We start from the raw sequence: 13,611 nt of genomic DNA, 5'->3' as shown, positions 1-13,611 counted from the left end.
GTAAATATAACTTATAAATTGTAGACAAAACAAATCGATTGTAAAGGCATTTCAAGTCGTTTGGTAATAGACTAGTACGAGATCCCTCAGAACTGCAGCTCTGAAAAACGAATTGCGTAGTTTTCCAGAAAAACTCTTAAGACAACAACAAACAGTCGTCGGAAGGTAAAATAGCATTCACTTCGTACCTCATTCGGTGGCTTAAAAGATTCTAACAAAGAAAATTGACACGAAAATTTAAGGTTGCGAAACGATTCGCAAACTTCACATTATTGAACTGCAAGTTTATTGTTTTTTCAAAAAGCACGCGACCGGGGCCAGCTCTGAAGCAGACAGGAATCTGATTAGAATATTCGAATATGCGTGATGATGGATACAATGCTGGATTCGAGCCTGCTCGACCTGGACGGAAGCATTCATCATACGTAGCAAAACAAAGTCAGACCAGAGATCAAAGAGACCAACGAGAGTCTCAATATCAAGATTCGCATGGATCTTATGGTCCCATAACGCCCACAAATCCACGTCAACAATATGTCAACACGTCACCATATGCAGAACAGCAACCAACATCAGACATGAGGAGGATTAGCACAAACCACAACGAAAAGAGGCATAGATCGTCTCCGCCATCGCCAAATAGACCTCATATGATGACGTCGCCGATTAGTCGGGTTTCTACGGCTTCCTCAGTGCGTCGAAATGATGAAGTCGCACCACCATGGAATGCAACAACTACGCTAGATAAACGAGCCTCAGTCTCAGTTCACGGTATGATTTCTTACTGTGAAATTATTCTGTAAACGAAAACAACTTTTTTATTTCGAAAATAGCTATAGCATCTGGTGGACCACTTATCGTCAATTCACCACCAAGAATTCCACCTAGACTACCACCACCAAGACCACGTGAATCTGTCACGAATAAAGGTCCTCGTGCCTCAACTGCCAGCAGTGGTAGTCTCGTAAACACCTCACCATCAAAATCCGTACTCGAAGTAGCTAGACTGAAAGCTGCAAGGGAAGAGAGACGAGCTAAGCAAGCAGAAAGAAAACGAGAACTTCAAGATTTGAATCCAGATGAGCGTGAGAATCGAGAGTATATGAACTCGATAAAATCCTTCCGTGATGAATTTGATGCCCAGATTAATGCTCTCGGAGACAGAATACGGAATTCAGATAGCAACTCTGACAGAATAAGGGTTTGCATGCGTGCTAGGCCGGTAAACCATCGCGAATCTCAAGACCATCAATTTAACATTGTTACTGCTGTAAGTCCACGATAGTTTCAACGCTTTGAGTAGAACTGGCTTTTCTAATATGACATACTTTCTTAGCGCACTACATCGTTCCCGTTCTCCCACTGTTACATTCATGAGCCTCGCCAACGGGTTGATCAGGTTGGATATTTTTGTTGAGGAACAAATGATACATTCGCCTCTTCTTAACAGCCCAAATCTCTTGTAGACAAAAGAAGTAGTGCACCATCGTTTCATATTTGATGACGTATTCGACGATACCGCTTCAAACGCTGATGTTTATAACGCTGCCGTTCGACCACTAGTCGAAAGTGTGTTCAGAGGAGGAAAAGCGACTCTTTTCGCATATGGGCAAACTTCGTCTGGCAAGACGCACACAATGTACGTCTCGTCTTCGCTACATCCAGAATGTGAAAAGTACTCACCCAATCCTTCTACTAAATTAGTTTTGGAAATGACAAGGAGCCAGGAGTTTACGATTACGCGACACGAGATCTTTTCAAAATCTTGAAATCCAAACGTGGTGCATCCGACACGTTTGTACTCGAAGCTCAATTCTTTGAAATTTATGGTGGACGAGTGTTTGACTTGTTTGCAAAGAAAGCACGCGTTGAGCTTCTTGAAGATGCAAAAGGGAATGCTCGTCTAGTTGGGCTGTCCTCTATACCAACCGGGACGCCAGACGAGTTAAGGAGACTCGTCGCTGCTGGCTCATTGGAACGAACAACTGGAGCAACCGATGCCAATGAACAAAGTTCTCGTTCTCATGCGGTATTGCAACTGAGTATATTACGGGAAAGTGAAAACGGTAAAGGAATGGTACCTGTAGGACATCTGGCTCTTGTTGATCTAGCTGGAAGTGAACGAGGGGCTGATACGGCTGGCAAGGATGTGCCGAAACAACGACGAGTTGAAGCTGCCGAGATAAACAAGTGAGAACATCACGACTTTTCTTTTGTGAAATTCGTTGCTAATATTTGTTGTTTTAGGTCGTTGCTAGCCTTGAAGGAATGCATTCGAGCTCTTCATCGAAAGAATGCAGCCCACGATGAAGACAGACACGTTCCATTCCGAGCGTCAAAGCTGACACAGGTGCTAAGAGATAGCTTTATTGGTCCACAATCACAGACAGTGATGATTGCTGCTGTAGCTCCATCCAACGCCTCTGTCGAGCACACCTTAAATACTCTCCGATACGCTGACCGAGTGAAAGAGTTCCGTGGCACTGAAGGTAGCCGTGGGTTCGGCGGTGGAGAAGAAGTACAGCGACCTGGTCTCGACACCTATATTCAAGAAGATATGGATGATGACGTGTCTCCTGATGGAAGTCGTGAACTAAGGGACTCGTCAACATCGCAAAATGGTCTCCATCCACTTGTAGAAGGCTATGAAGGTGCGCAAGACCTTGCACGACCACCTTTAAGACCGTCATCGACATCAACGACAGCCTCCAACTCTCCTCGTCAACAAAAGAAGGCCATCCCACAACCGAAATCGTCTAGCCAAACACCCAAACTACCGAAAATAGAACCACCGTCTGCTACTTCTCACTTCCGATCACTGTCAGCCTTACTTGAAGAGGAAGACGCTCTCCACAGGCTTCACAAGTCCTCATTAGCCCAGTTACGAGACCTAGATGAAACAGAAGCCAGACTACTGGCTGAAGCTGCACGTCCAGATCACGATGTCGATTCATATCTAGAAGGCATTGAAAAGATGCTTCGACGCAGGAAAACAGTGTGGGATGTCTTGAATGAGAAGGTTAGCCTCTTTAGAAAGCACATTGACGAAGCAGAAAACTCCTAGACTTCATAAAAACGCATAAAAAGAACTCACGTGTATATATCTGACCTAATAACGACCTAATAATACATTGACAATAAAGCACATTCTTTCCTTATTTCTTCTGCAATCACATGCAAGCATGCTTGAGCAGGACTGATCAAGAGGGCCAAGGAAGGCAGTTTCCATTCGATAGACAGGTTTTGATTTGCGCCATCCGACTCAATCCCTCCAAGTCCGTCAGCAATTTCTAATGATGCTCGCAGAGCAGAAAAGTGAAGTCAGTGGAATTGCCACAGCAGTTTCATCGTTCCAAGCAAAAGAAAAGAACGAAATTAGTCTCAATGAAGGCGATACACTATACGTCCAGTACGTGCTTCTGTGCAGCGTTTGCTGTTTTGGGTGGGCATCACATGAAACGTCTCTTTTAACTTTGATCTCTGTAAACTAGAGACACTGCTAGTCCAGGATTCGTTACGGGCTTCAACTATTCATCAAGAGAAACGGGCCGCTTTCCATTGGTCGCTATAACAATGGCCACCAAACAGCCGGCTAGTAGTGTTCCAGAGGAAACCAGTAATCCCGAACCTCTGGACTCTACGAGCAGTACAGAGCCTGCATCGGCGTCGGACCAAGATTATTATGTTGTAGCAGCCGAGTATCGCCGAACCAGAGATGATGAACTGGACTTGAATGTTGGAGACAACGTAATCGTTGTTCAGGCCTATAACGATGGATGGTGCAGCGGCAGAAATATCACCACTTCTAGATCTGGCATGTTTGCTATGAATCTGATTGTCTCGAGAAAGGACGGATCTGTACATCCTGAATTCTTAAAATTGTTGGCAAGTGGTGACGTGGAACTACCTGAATCTAGTATTGATAGTCCAGTAGAAGCCAAAGCTCCAACTTTCGTTAATGAAGACGCGAGTTCATTTGCTATACAAACTCTAGCTCAAGAAAACTCTGAAGCTCGAGAGTTGTGGATAACGTCTTTTGGACCGACAACATATACAGTGTCTTTTAGTGATGTAGTGTCGGCTCTAGCAGGGTATTTTGAATCCCCACTAAATATTGAAGCTCTGAGGAATCGCTTAGATCCGTTGAACACGACAACGGTATCAGCTGTCGCCTTTAGAACGATCGCACGACGTTCAAACACTATGCATGGAGCTTTTGGAATGTTTGTGAAATCTCCAGAGGCAGTTGACGAGCAACGACGTGACTCAGTTTCGTCGTCAGCTGACGGATTTAGTGTAAGACATCGGCCATATTCGTTCGTCAAGCGCCGAATCTCATACCCTTCCTCTCTAGCTGCATCTTCAGAGGAGGCCAACAAGCTCTTCAATTGCTACGTCTAGATTGACTGTGGATACAAATGATCTTCGGGAACGCTTTCGTGTACGTCTACTATTGCAGTCACTGATTCTCACAACGCTCACCCTTCACACATCATCTTAGGTTCTGAACGGCACGGACGCTGAAAACCTCTTGGTAGAGTCACCATCTGTGCTCGAGTCGCCATACTCGACCGTATCACGTCGGCCGTCAGTTGCATCTATAGCACCAAGCACACGAGATGCACATGCAACCGTATCCAGAAAACCATCTGCAATCTCGATAGCAGGCTCTACGAGATCCACTGCAACCATCACTCAAGCACGTATACTTCGAGGCAAAGCATCTCTGGCGTCCATTTTCACTTCTCCCCAAAACAATACCAATAGTATTCCAACACAGTCCTCCTCTGAGCTGAAACCAGACCCGATACCGTCTCATGAATACCCACCGGCATCACTGTCAGCAGTAGATTCCACTTTATCACGAACATCAAACATATCAACTCTGCCCAGAAAGTCGTCTATGAGAGGACCCATGATTAGAATGTTTACAGGAGGTCCAGAAGGTGCCAAGGAATGGCCCATAACAAAAAGTCCCAATAGTACGTCAATACCAACGCCGGTAACCTTATTCAACACTAGTACCGCATATGTCCCCAATGATAAAGTGCTTGCCATGGCTACAGACCCATTTTGTGCTACACTTTACACGGCCGTAGGGATGACTGGTCGAATATTAGAATGGGACGCTGGTAGCGGTGCGCTAGTTGGAAGTAGGTATCCACCAAAAATAAAACCAACCGGTGGATTAGGTTCATTCTTATCGCCAAAGGATCCCAATGCGCCCGATTTGGCAAATTGTATTGCCTTTTCAGCCGGTAATTTATATACAGGTCACCAATCTGGATCAATCAATGTATGGAAGCTGTCGAGTGCAGCAGCTATAAGCGAGCAGCAAACTCTGAAAGGACATACTCAGGCCGTCAAAGCTTTTGACTCTCTGTTTGATACAGAGCTCGCATCTACCAGTGCTGATAAAACCATAAGGATATGGGACCTGAAAACCGAAACTGCTAAAGCTGTGATACATTCACAACAGTCTGTAAACGATGTAGCGTTTGATCATTGGCAACTAGGAATGATATATGGAGCTATGGGTAATAATATTGCTAGGTGGGATTCACGTGTCGGAAGCAAAGAAGGAGATTCTTGGTTTGCTCATGATAGAGGAGTGACTTCTATAGTGCTAGATTCTTCCCTGAACACTATTTGGTCTGGTGGAGGCGACAAGCTCTTAAAGTGCTTTGATTTGAGACGATTAGACAAACCTTTTATAGTGTGTAGAGGTCACGATGGTGCGTTAACTCAAGTCAAACTTGCAGGAGGAAGACTCTTTTCTGCTTCAGCGGACGGATATATTCGAGAGTGGGGTGTGCCTGATGGCAGAGCGTTAGGAACATATTGGAGGGCACACAGCAGCGTGACATCAATGGTTTTGCATGTACATGACGAGTAAATTAAAAAGTTCCAGTTAATAGTAGTAATAGTAATAATAAGTTTAATGCAGTTTAATTAAAGGTGTTTCACATTGCTTAACATAGATATCCCTTCCCAGTACAGAATGCATCACCAGGCAGCCATATCCTCTTTCTCACTATATGCAGCACCACGCCCAGAAACACTACCAATCCAAAGACAATCATGCCTCGATCAATCAAGTCTCGCCTGCTCATACTCAGCACGAGTCTCTTGGATGAGTCTGTAACCGAGTCGATTACTTTGTATCTGTCTGATGTTTGTGCAAGGGTATCGGTGGATGAAGCTATAATGGAATCTAGGTGTTATTGAAGTGCGATCATAGTCTTCGTTTGCGTGTGTTCATACCCAACACTTGAGCAGACTCTGTACTCTTCTGGACTTCTTCAGACATCATTTTCAATGCTTCTCGCATCGAGTCCGTCAGTTCATTACTAGCTGAAATGACCGAGTCCTTTGATCTAAAGCATATAGTAGCAGGTGTTTGTATCTGGCAACAAAGATTTGACTGAAACAGCACACGACACTCACGCCAATCGTTTGATTCGTTCAGCAGCAGCTTCCGAAGTGCCTTTTGACATGAGCTCTTGTCTATCTGCCTCTGCCTGTAACTGAGCATTCCTGTTTGCTGTCACTATAGCTTTACGAGACAATCCAGTCAATCTATACCAAGAGACGCGATGAATGAGTCCCTTGTTCCGAGAATAAATAAGAGACAATCCAGCGTGCCTACTTTTCGTGTTCGTCTTCTAATGGCTGCAGTAACCTCAAAATCAATCTTGTGTCTGATTCTCGATCTTCCTCCCAGGCTGATTCCTTAATTTGCTACATAACAGTATGGTATTTAGGTGACACACTTTACTATGAATTTCTGTCCTTGCTATTACCTCTACAGTTCTCCCTATGCTCTGAAGCAACCCTCTAATCTTGTTTGATTTTTCAGTTATGGCATGTGTCGAGAGTTTCCCATCCTGGCTCGTCAACTCATCTACAAGTGTCTTTGTCAAGTGCTCTGCTTTGGCTAGAGTGTCCAGCTTCTTTTGAACCACATCCCTTGGTTTCGACATTTAAACTTGCTTGAGGATTAACGAGTTGTAAGGTGCAGAATGAGGATGCAGTTCAAGAAGCGCTTTGTGCACGTGAGCTGAATTCAACTTTGACGCTGATACTGCTCTGTATTGCGTCGCTCGACGTGATTTTGGTGGACAATTTGATTTGTCGTAAATTTACTCAGACAACGCGTCAACAATTAGTTGCACCAACAAAAGTATCTTAAATTAATACATCCTACGTACTTACATGTATTTGAAGTGGATCCATGACGTTTTTATCCCTTGTTGCGTCATTTAAGTTTCATCAGCAAACATAACCCAGAGAGGCATCGGGTGCTCAATTCTGGACGAGCTCGCCTAAAAAGAAGACTACAGTCTCTTTATACGCCCGTGCTGATAACATCTGGCTCTCAAAATTTATCTCCTACCACTTACGTCGCCCGTGAAATGGCATCAACACGACGGATAGTGACTCTCTTCACAAAAGCTGGTCAATGTAGCCTATGTGACGATGCCAAAGAGGCGCTGCAACGAGTCCAGAAACGTGTAAGTTAGGATTAATCTGCTTCTGAAGCCCATACACCCGTAAATGGTTTCTGACATTTCATTTTGTAGGTTGTGTTTCAAGTCAAAGAGGTCGACATCTTACAGAACCCAAGTTGGAAGAGACTCTATCAATATGATATTCCTGTAATACACGTCGATGACAAGCTAGTGCAAAAGCACCGTGTCGATGAGGAAAAGCTGTACAAAATACTCACAAACTAAATTATATGTTAAGGCACAACAAAGGCACTCACGCGCGATTTTGGATACATTTTCTAGTCTGTTCGAATGAGGTTTATAACATAAAGAGCCTGATCTGCATCGTATAAACGAACCTCCGTCCACACTACATGTCGATTGCGTGAATTTTCTTTTCGCTCAAATCCACACATCAACAAACCAACTTGATACACTCTGATCCGCTAGTCATGACTCAAACAAAGGCCACCAACATCGTATGGCACGACGGTGCCTTCACCCGTCCAGAACGTGAAGCTCTCGCTAAGCAAAAAGTAAGCCTCTTGTTTCGTTTCACTTTGAGAGCACTCGCCCGTCCAACTTGATTCCAAGTTCCAACAATTCCTGTTTATAGGGCTTGACCGTATGGTTTACCGGCCTCTCAGCCTCTGGCAAATCCACAATTGCATCAGCTCTCGAGCAGCATTTACTTGTACTGGGTCTTCGTGCGTACCGACTAGACGGAGACAATATACGGTTTGGATTGAACAAGGATCTTGGTTTCTCGCCTGAAGATCGTGTGGAAAACATTAGAAGGATTGGAGAAGTATGTCTGCTTTGAACCTTTTGAGTGAGTGCTTAATAATTTACTTACATGTACAACAGGTCGCAAAGCTATTCGCAGATTCAGCTACGATTTCATTGACGTCCTTCATATCACCATACAAAGCTGATCGAGAACTGGCTAGAAAGTTACATGATGCTGCTGGATTGCCGTTTGTTGAGGTGTATGTTGATGTGCCTATAGAAGTAGCTGAGACGCGGGATCCAAAGGGATTGTACAAGAAGGCTCGAGCTGGATTGATCAAAGGTTTGGCAAGATGACAATTTTTGGTGTGTGAGTCAGTGGCTGAAACGACTTTCTGCAATAGAGTTCACTGGAATTGATGCCCCATATGAAGCGCCTGAGTCTCCTGAAATACATTTACGGGCTGATCAAGTCTCTGTTGAAGAGGCCGTGCAGGTAACAGTCGTTGTCGTTGAAAGTCAGATTGAATTCATACAGTAACTCTTGCTTGTTTTTGTAGATCGTGTTTGAGTATTTGGTATCCAAAGACCTTGTACCTGCCAAGAACTAGACTACAACTTTCTCACTAGACTCGTGTTTGCACTCCTCATCATGTTTATGCAGAGAGATATGCTTCTATGAACAAGCGACAACCTATTGGTTTGTGAATTTAGCAGCTCGTTTCTCTGCAAAGGCAGACATTCCTTCTTTTTGATCTTTCTGTTTACGGAGAAGAAGAAGCGTAAGTAGCCATATCCAGTGCAGTTCATTCAAACCTGAAAACGTACGGTAGCAAACGTAGAATGGAAGAGTCTTCTTTCCAAATGTAACCCTTCTTCCAACGACAATTCAAACGCTAAAAAAGCATTTATCGTCAGAACAATACTTCAAGCGTCTCCAGAACATCCACCTACACTTATTAACAGCCTCCTTAGCCATAACAACAACCGGCGACGAGTAACTCGCAATCACTTCAGCAGTCTTGACAGCCTCTTCCACCAACTTCTCAACAGGGTATACACGAGCAACCAACCCAGCCTTTTCAGCTTCTTCAGCTGAAATCATGTTGCCAGTCAAAACCAATTCCATTGCTTTGGATTTTCCTAGTGCGTGTGTCAAGCGTTGCGTACCACCTGCTCCTGGGATTGTGCCGAGCTTTATTTCCGGTTGGCCGAATTTGGCTGTTGCGCCGGCGTATATGAGATCGCACTATGCATAGACGAGGGTTGGTGAGAAGGGTGACGTGGTTTTGGTTAACGTGTTTGGCATACCATCATGGCGAGCTCACATCCACCACCAAGCTACAACAGAATGAGAACATGAGCATTGAGATCATTGATATGCAGAGCGAACTCTCCTCTTACAGCAAATCCATTGACAGCAGCAATAATCGGCTTTCGAATCTTGGTAATCCCCGTCCAGTCCGCAATGAAATTGCTCGTGTATATATCAGGGAAGGTCTTGTCCTTCATCTCCTTGATATCAGCACCAGCTAAACCAAAAAAACACTCTCGTCAACACCCTACTTTCTCAAAATCCCAAATCACAAAATTACCAGCAAATGCCTTCTCGCTTCCCGTCAAGACCATACACCCAACAGCCGCATCAGCATCAAAAGCCTTTAGAGCTTCATTCAATTCCTTCATGAGGGGCGATGAGAGTGCATTCAAGGCCTTTCGGCGATTCAGTTGGACGATTCCAACTTTGCCTTCTCGAGTCACTAGAATGTGTTCATATGAGGATGTAGTAGATGAGAAGCGAGCTAGTCGCTGAGAGACAAGGATTCGACGAGCACTGATGCCAAACATGGTGTTTTCGGGTTGTGTTGATTGTTGAGTGCGTCAACGTTTGTGATGTAAACCAAGGATGGACGAAAGTACCTGTAGAATATCCGCATACGGGTTCGAAACGTACTTTCAAACAGTAAACTGTAAATTCTATTACGTGAACTATACAACAAAACTAATCTTAATGCGACATTTTCTCAACCAATATATCGATAACCCCAGGATCTGCAAGTGTACTCGTGTCTCCTAAGACTGCTCGTATACGTTCTGGGTCGGCCAGATCAGCTTTGGTAACTTCCATAGAAGCGATCTTTCGCAACACCCTATTTTGTTTGAGCAGGCTGTTAGATCCACGTCGCTCTAACAAAATATCAACTGTTTGAGTAAATACCTTCTCATAATCTTCCCACTTCGAGTCTTTGGAAGATCAGGAGTGACAACCACACGTTTCGGTGTCGCAAATGGACCAATGGTAGTGCGCACTTGAGCAGACAGCCCCTTTTCAAGGTCAGAAGCACCAATATGATGTGACTTGGGTGTACAGAAGCAAACAAGTGCTTGTCTAACAGGCGGATATGGATATCAGCAAAAAACTTGGCGGTCAACAAACTTCTAACGAGCCAACACTCACCCAGTCACATCATCTGGAATTCCAACCACAGCAGCCTCAGCACAGCCAGGGTGCGCCACAAGAGCACTTTCAACTTCAGCTGTACTCATACGATGGCCAGATACGTTGATGACATCTGGACCACAACAAAAAGGGGGTATTGAGTATAATATATTGTAACAGATGCTAGCACTTTGATCTTCATACCATCAACACGTCCACGAATCCAGTAGTATCCATCGTGATCTCGAGAAACACCATCACCGGTGAAGTAGAATCTACACAGATGAAGCCCGAGTATGAGCCAACAAAAAAATACGAAATACTACCCCGACCGATACCCTTTGTAAGGCTTCATGTATACATCATGATATCTCCCATGGTCTCCATGAATGGTCCTAGCTACAGAAGGGAATGTCCCCTTCAATGCCAACACGCCAGTAGCTTCACCCTTCAACTCTGCACCAGTGGTGGGCTCCAAAATAACTGGCTCAATACCAAAGAATGGTAGAGTAGCAGAACCAGGTTTGACGGCATGAGAACCAGGCAGTGGTGTAAGGATGATGGATCCAGTTTCAGTTTGCCAGTAAGTGTCGACTACTGCTGCTGTTCCTCGACCAACCATGTTGTAGTACCACAGCCAAGTCTCGGGATTGATTGGTTCACCGACAGATCCGAGGACTCGCAGTGATGATAGGTCGTATGGGGTGATGAGGTCGTCGCCTAGAGGTCTTAGAGCACGGATGGCGGTAGGTGCCGTGTAGAATTGTGTCAGCTGGAAGGAGAAACGAATGAGCTATTCGTTTCTAGAGTACTGCATTGCGTCACTGACGATATGTCTACCTTGTGATCTTGAATACATTGCCTGTGACAAAAAAATAATCATCAATGACCGAATACAAAGAAAGTTGTGAATTTCCACGTATATCTTACCAGTATCTTGATCCATCTGGATATGTTGGTATCGATTCAAACAAGAATGTAGTGACTCCACAAGCCAATGGACCATAGACGATGTACTACGATTGAAGGGTGAGGAAACCAAAAATAAACCAGAATTGACTCCCTTTTGATCTTACAGAATGGCCAGTAATCCATCTAGTAGCCGGTGAAGATTAAGACGTTTCTCGTAACATACTTGCGTTGCGTAGGAACTTACCCAACATCAGCCATACAAGCATGACGATCACCTTCATGCAAATCAAAGACGTATTTGGAGGTAGCTGCAACGCTCATCAGGTAGCCCCCTGTTGTGTGAACCACACCCTTCGGTTTTCCTGTACTTCCTGACGTGTATCTAGAGCGACAAAGGTTGAGTTTTCCATCTTGGTGACATGCGATGCCATGCGTATGAATAAGACTTACAGCATGAAAAGTGGATCCTCAGAATCCATACTCTCAGCAGGACATACTGGTCTTTGAGTGGCAATCTCTTCGTTCCAGTATACATCACGACCCGGTGTCATTGCCACATCAGGGTTTCCAGTTCGTTGATACACAATCACGCTCTGATTGTTTGTTGGTTAGACGAGAAAAGAATCGATCAAAAAGTAATTATATCGTTGTACCTTGACATCAGGACACTCCTTTAGTGCTTCGTCTGCAATCTTCTTTAATCGAACAGATTTGCCACCACGACGACCCTCATCAGCCGTTATCAACAAGGAGCAAGATGCGTCTCGCATACGATCACGAAGTGCTATTCAAGTAGCATTACTGTTAATCGAACGGGTGTTTCTTTGGAAGACGGAGCGTTGCAGCAACGTAAGAGTTACCTTCGGCCGAGAAACCAGCGAAAATGACCTGTAGAAGCAAAATAGTGATCAGCAAAGACATTAACATGAGAGATAGATGTAGCTCTCTCCCCTCCACCCGCTCTTCATCCGAAACAGCAGCACTCTCTAAAAAGCACTTTCGTAAGACTTACAGAATGTATAGCCCCAATCCTCGCACACGCAAGCATAGCAATAGCAGCCTCTGGAATCATTGGCAAGTAGATCGCAACCGTATCTCCCTTCCTGACACCATACTTTTTCAGCACATTGGCAAATTGACAAACTTCAGCCAAGAGTTCCTTGTATGTGATGGTTTGAGAATTTCCTGGTTCGTCTGCTTCCCATATGATGGCGACCTAGTACATGGGCATGGACATGAGCGACAAAAAAATACAAGATACAATCGATATACGAGCTTACTCGATTTGGGTCCTTCACCGCCCAGCGATCCACACAATTGACACTTGCATTCAGCTGGCCTCCAGAAAACCAAGCTATGTCACCGTCTTCGTAGGATCCAGAGCGAACGACGTCGAAAGGCCGTTGCCAGACTAGCATTTCTTTGGCCATCTGTCACACGTGAAAGACACATCTTTTAACAAATGAAGCTCTTCTATGACACGGTATAAGTCATTCTGATAGAGGCCTAAACTTACACGCCCCCAAAACGCATCTGGGTCTTTGATCGACTCATCATACATCTTGTGATATGTAGCCATGTCAGGAATATGAGGTATTGGATTCCCAGCACGAATAGGTGGTGGCTGGTATGTTTTTACAGTTGGATCTTCCTTGTTCAGCACATTGTCCATGTCCAATTCACTATATTTACCAAAACGTGTGGAGTCAAATGAATCTTAATGGACAAACAAAACACACTTGATCTGACTGCTTTGACATACGTTTGAGCCTGACTGCTAGCTTGTGATAGCTTGGTTGATACATGGAAGGAAGAACGTTGGCCAAGTCTAGCGTGTAATGGTCGAGTTCCAACATTATTCGTTGCGTGAGAAACAGTGAGGTTTGGTGAAGCTGCGATGCAGCGTATTTGGGAGCGTGAGGCCTTAGCAACTACCCTGCTACAAGTCCTTGAAATAATCATATTGTTATTGCAGGCTTCTTGCAAAAACAGTTTGCGACAAGCTCGAAATTCCAATGAATCGAAGTTGTGCAACATGCG

The 13,611-nt window shown here is 44.5% G+C and overlaps 6 protein-coding genes across 6 annotated transcripts; 3 read left to right on the top strand and 3 right to left on the bottom strand.

Moving 5' to 3' along the window:
- Positions 1 to 359: 359 nt before the first annotated feature.
- On the top strand, positions 360 to 3,064 carry SmJEL517_g01796 (uncharacterized protein; the record flags this gene model as incomplete). Its single annotated transcript, XM_031167724.1, has 6 exons — positions 360 to 771; positions 834 to 1,270; positions 1,337 to 1,399; positions 1,467 to 1,639; positions 1,705 to 2,190; positions 2,248 to 3,064. 6 exons carry the CDS (start codon positions 360 to 362, stop codon positions 3,062 to 3,064), a joined length of 2,388 nt encoding a protein of 795 aa, XP_031026389.1.
- Positions 3,065 to 5,972: 2,908 nt separating this feature from the next.
- On the bottom strand, positions 5,973 to 6,983 carry SmJEL517_g01795 (uncharacterized protein; the record flags this gene model as incomplete). The annotated part of the gene is made up of 5 exons (XM_031167723.1): positions 5,973 to 6,202; positions 6,265 to 6,377; positions 6,448 to 6,579; positions 6,650 to 6,741; positions 6,804 to 6,983. The coding sequence occupies 5 exons, from the start codon at positions 6,981 to 6,983 to the stop codon at positions 5,973 to 5,975; spliced, it is 747 nt and encodes a 248-aa protein (XP_031026388.1).
- A 432-nt stretch (positions 6,984 to 7,415) lies between these two features.
- Positions 7,416 to 7,736, top strand: SmJEL517_g01794 (uncharacterized protein; the record flags this gene model as incomplete). Its single annotated transcript, XM_031167722.1, has 2 exons — positions 7,416 to 7,514; positions 7,584 to 7,736. 2 exons carry the CDS (start codon positions 7,416 to 7,418, stop codon positions 7,734 to 7,736), a joined length of 252 nt encoding a protein of 83 aa, XP_031026387.1.
- A 206-nt stretch (positions 7,737 to 7,942) lies between these two features.
- On the top strand, positions 7,943 to 8,830 carry MET14 (adenylyl-sulfate kinase; the record flags this gene model as incomplete). Its single annotated transcript, XM_031167721.1, has 5 exons — positions 7,943 to 8,026; positions 8,107 to 8,298; positions 8,358 to 8,562; positions 8,624 to 8,715; positions 8,780 to 8,830. The coding sequence occupies 5 exons, from the start codon at positions 7,943 to 7,945 to the stop codon at positions 8,828 to 8,830; spliced, it is 624 nt and encodes a 207-aa protein (XP_031026386.1).
- Positions 8,831 to 8,913: 83 nt separating this feature from the next.
- SmJEL517_g01792 (uncharacterized protein) lies at positions 8,914 to 10,067 on the bottom strand (the record flags this gene model as incomplete). Its single annotated transcript, XM_031167720.1, has 6 exons — positions 8,914 to 8,979; positions 9,048 to 9,115; positions 9,174 to 9,468; positions 9,531 to 9,560; positions 9,624 to 9,751; positions 9,815 to 10,067. 6 exons carry the CDS (start codon positions 10,065 to 10,067, stop codon positions 8,914 to 8,916), a joined length of 840 nt encoding a protein of 279 aa, XP_031026385.1.
- A 160-nt stretch (positions 10,068 to 10,227) lies between these two features.
- Positions 10,228 to 13,533, bottom strand: SmJEL517_g01791 (acetate---CoA ligase; the record flags this gene model as incomplete). Its single annotated transcript, XM_031167719.1, has 16 exons — positions 10,228 to 10,369; positions 10,438 to 10,608; positions 10,678 to 10,792; positions 10,864 to 10,934; positions 10,998 to 11,431; positions 11,500 to 11,521; positions 11,590 to 11,675; positions 11,736 to 11,754; positions 11,816 to 11,953; positions 12,022 to 12,164; positions 12,225 to 12,355; positions 12,432 to 12,459; positions 12,584 to 12,787; positions 12,852 to 13,001; positions 13,088 to 13,253; positions 13,334 to 13,533. The coding sequence occupies 16 exons, from the start codon at positions 13,531 to 13,533 to the stop codon at positions 10,228 to 10,230; spliced, it is 2,220 nt and encodes a 739-aa protein (XP_031026384.1).
- Positions 13,534 to 13,611: the final 78 nt, after the last annotated feature.

This window comes from Synchytrium microbalum, assembly GCF_006535985.1.
Source record: "Synchytrium microbalum strain JEL517 chromosome Unknown SmJEL517_scf0006, whole genome shotgun sequence".
Taxonomy (NCBI): Eukaryota; Fungi; Chytridiomycota; class Chytridiomycetes; order Synchytriales; family Synchytriaceae; genus Synchytrium; species Synchytrium microbalum.
The sequence above is the reverse complement of the archived record's forward strand: the minus strand, read 5'-3'. Positions and strand labels throughout refer to the sequence as shown.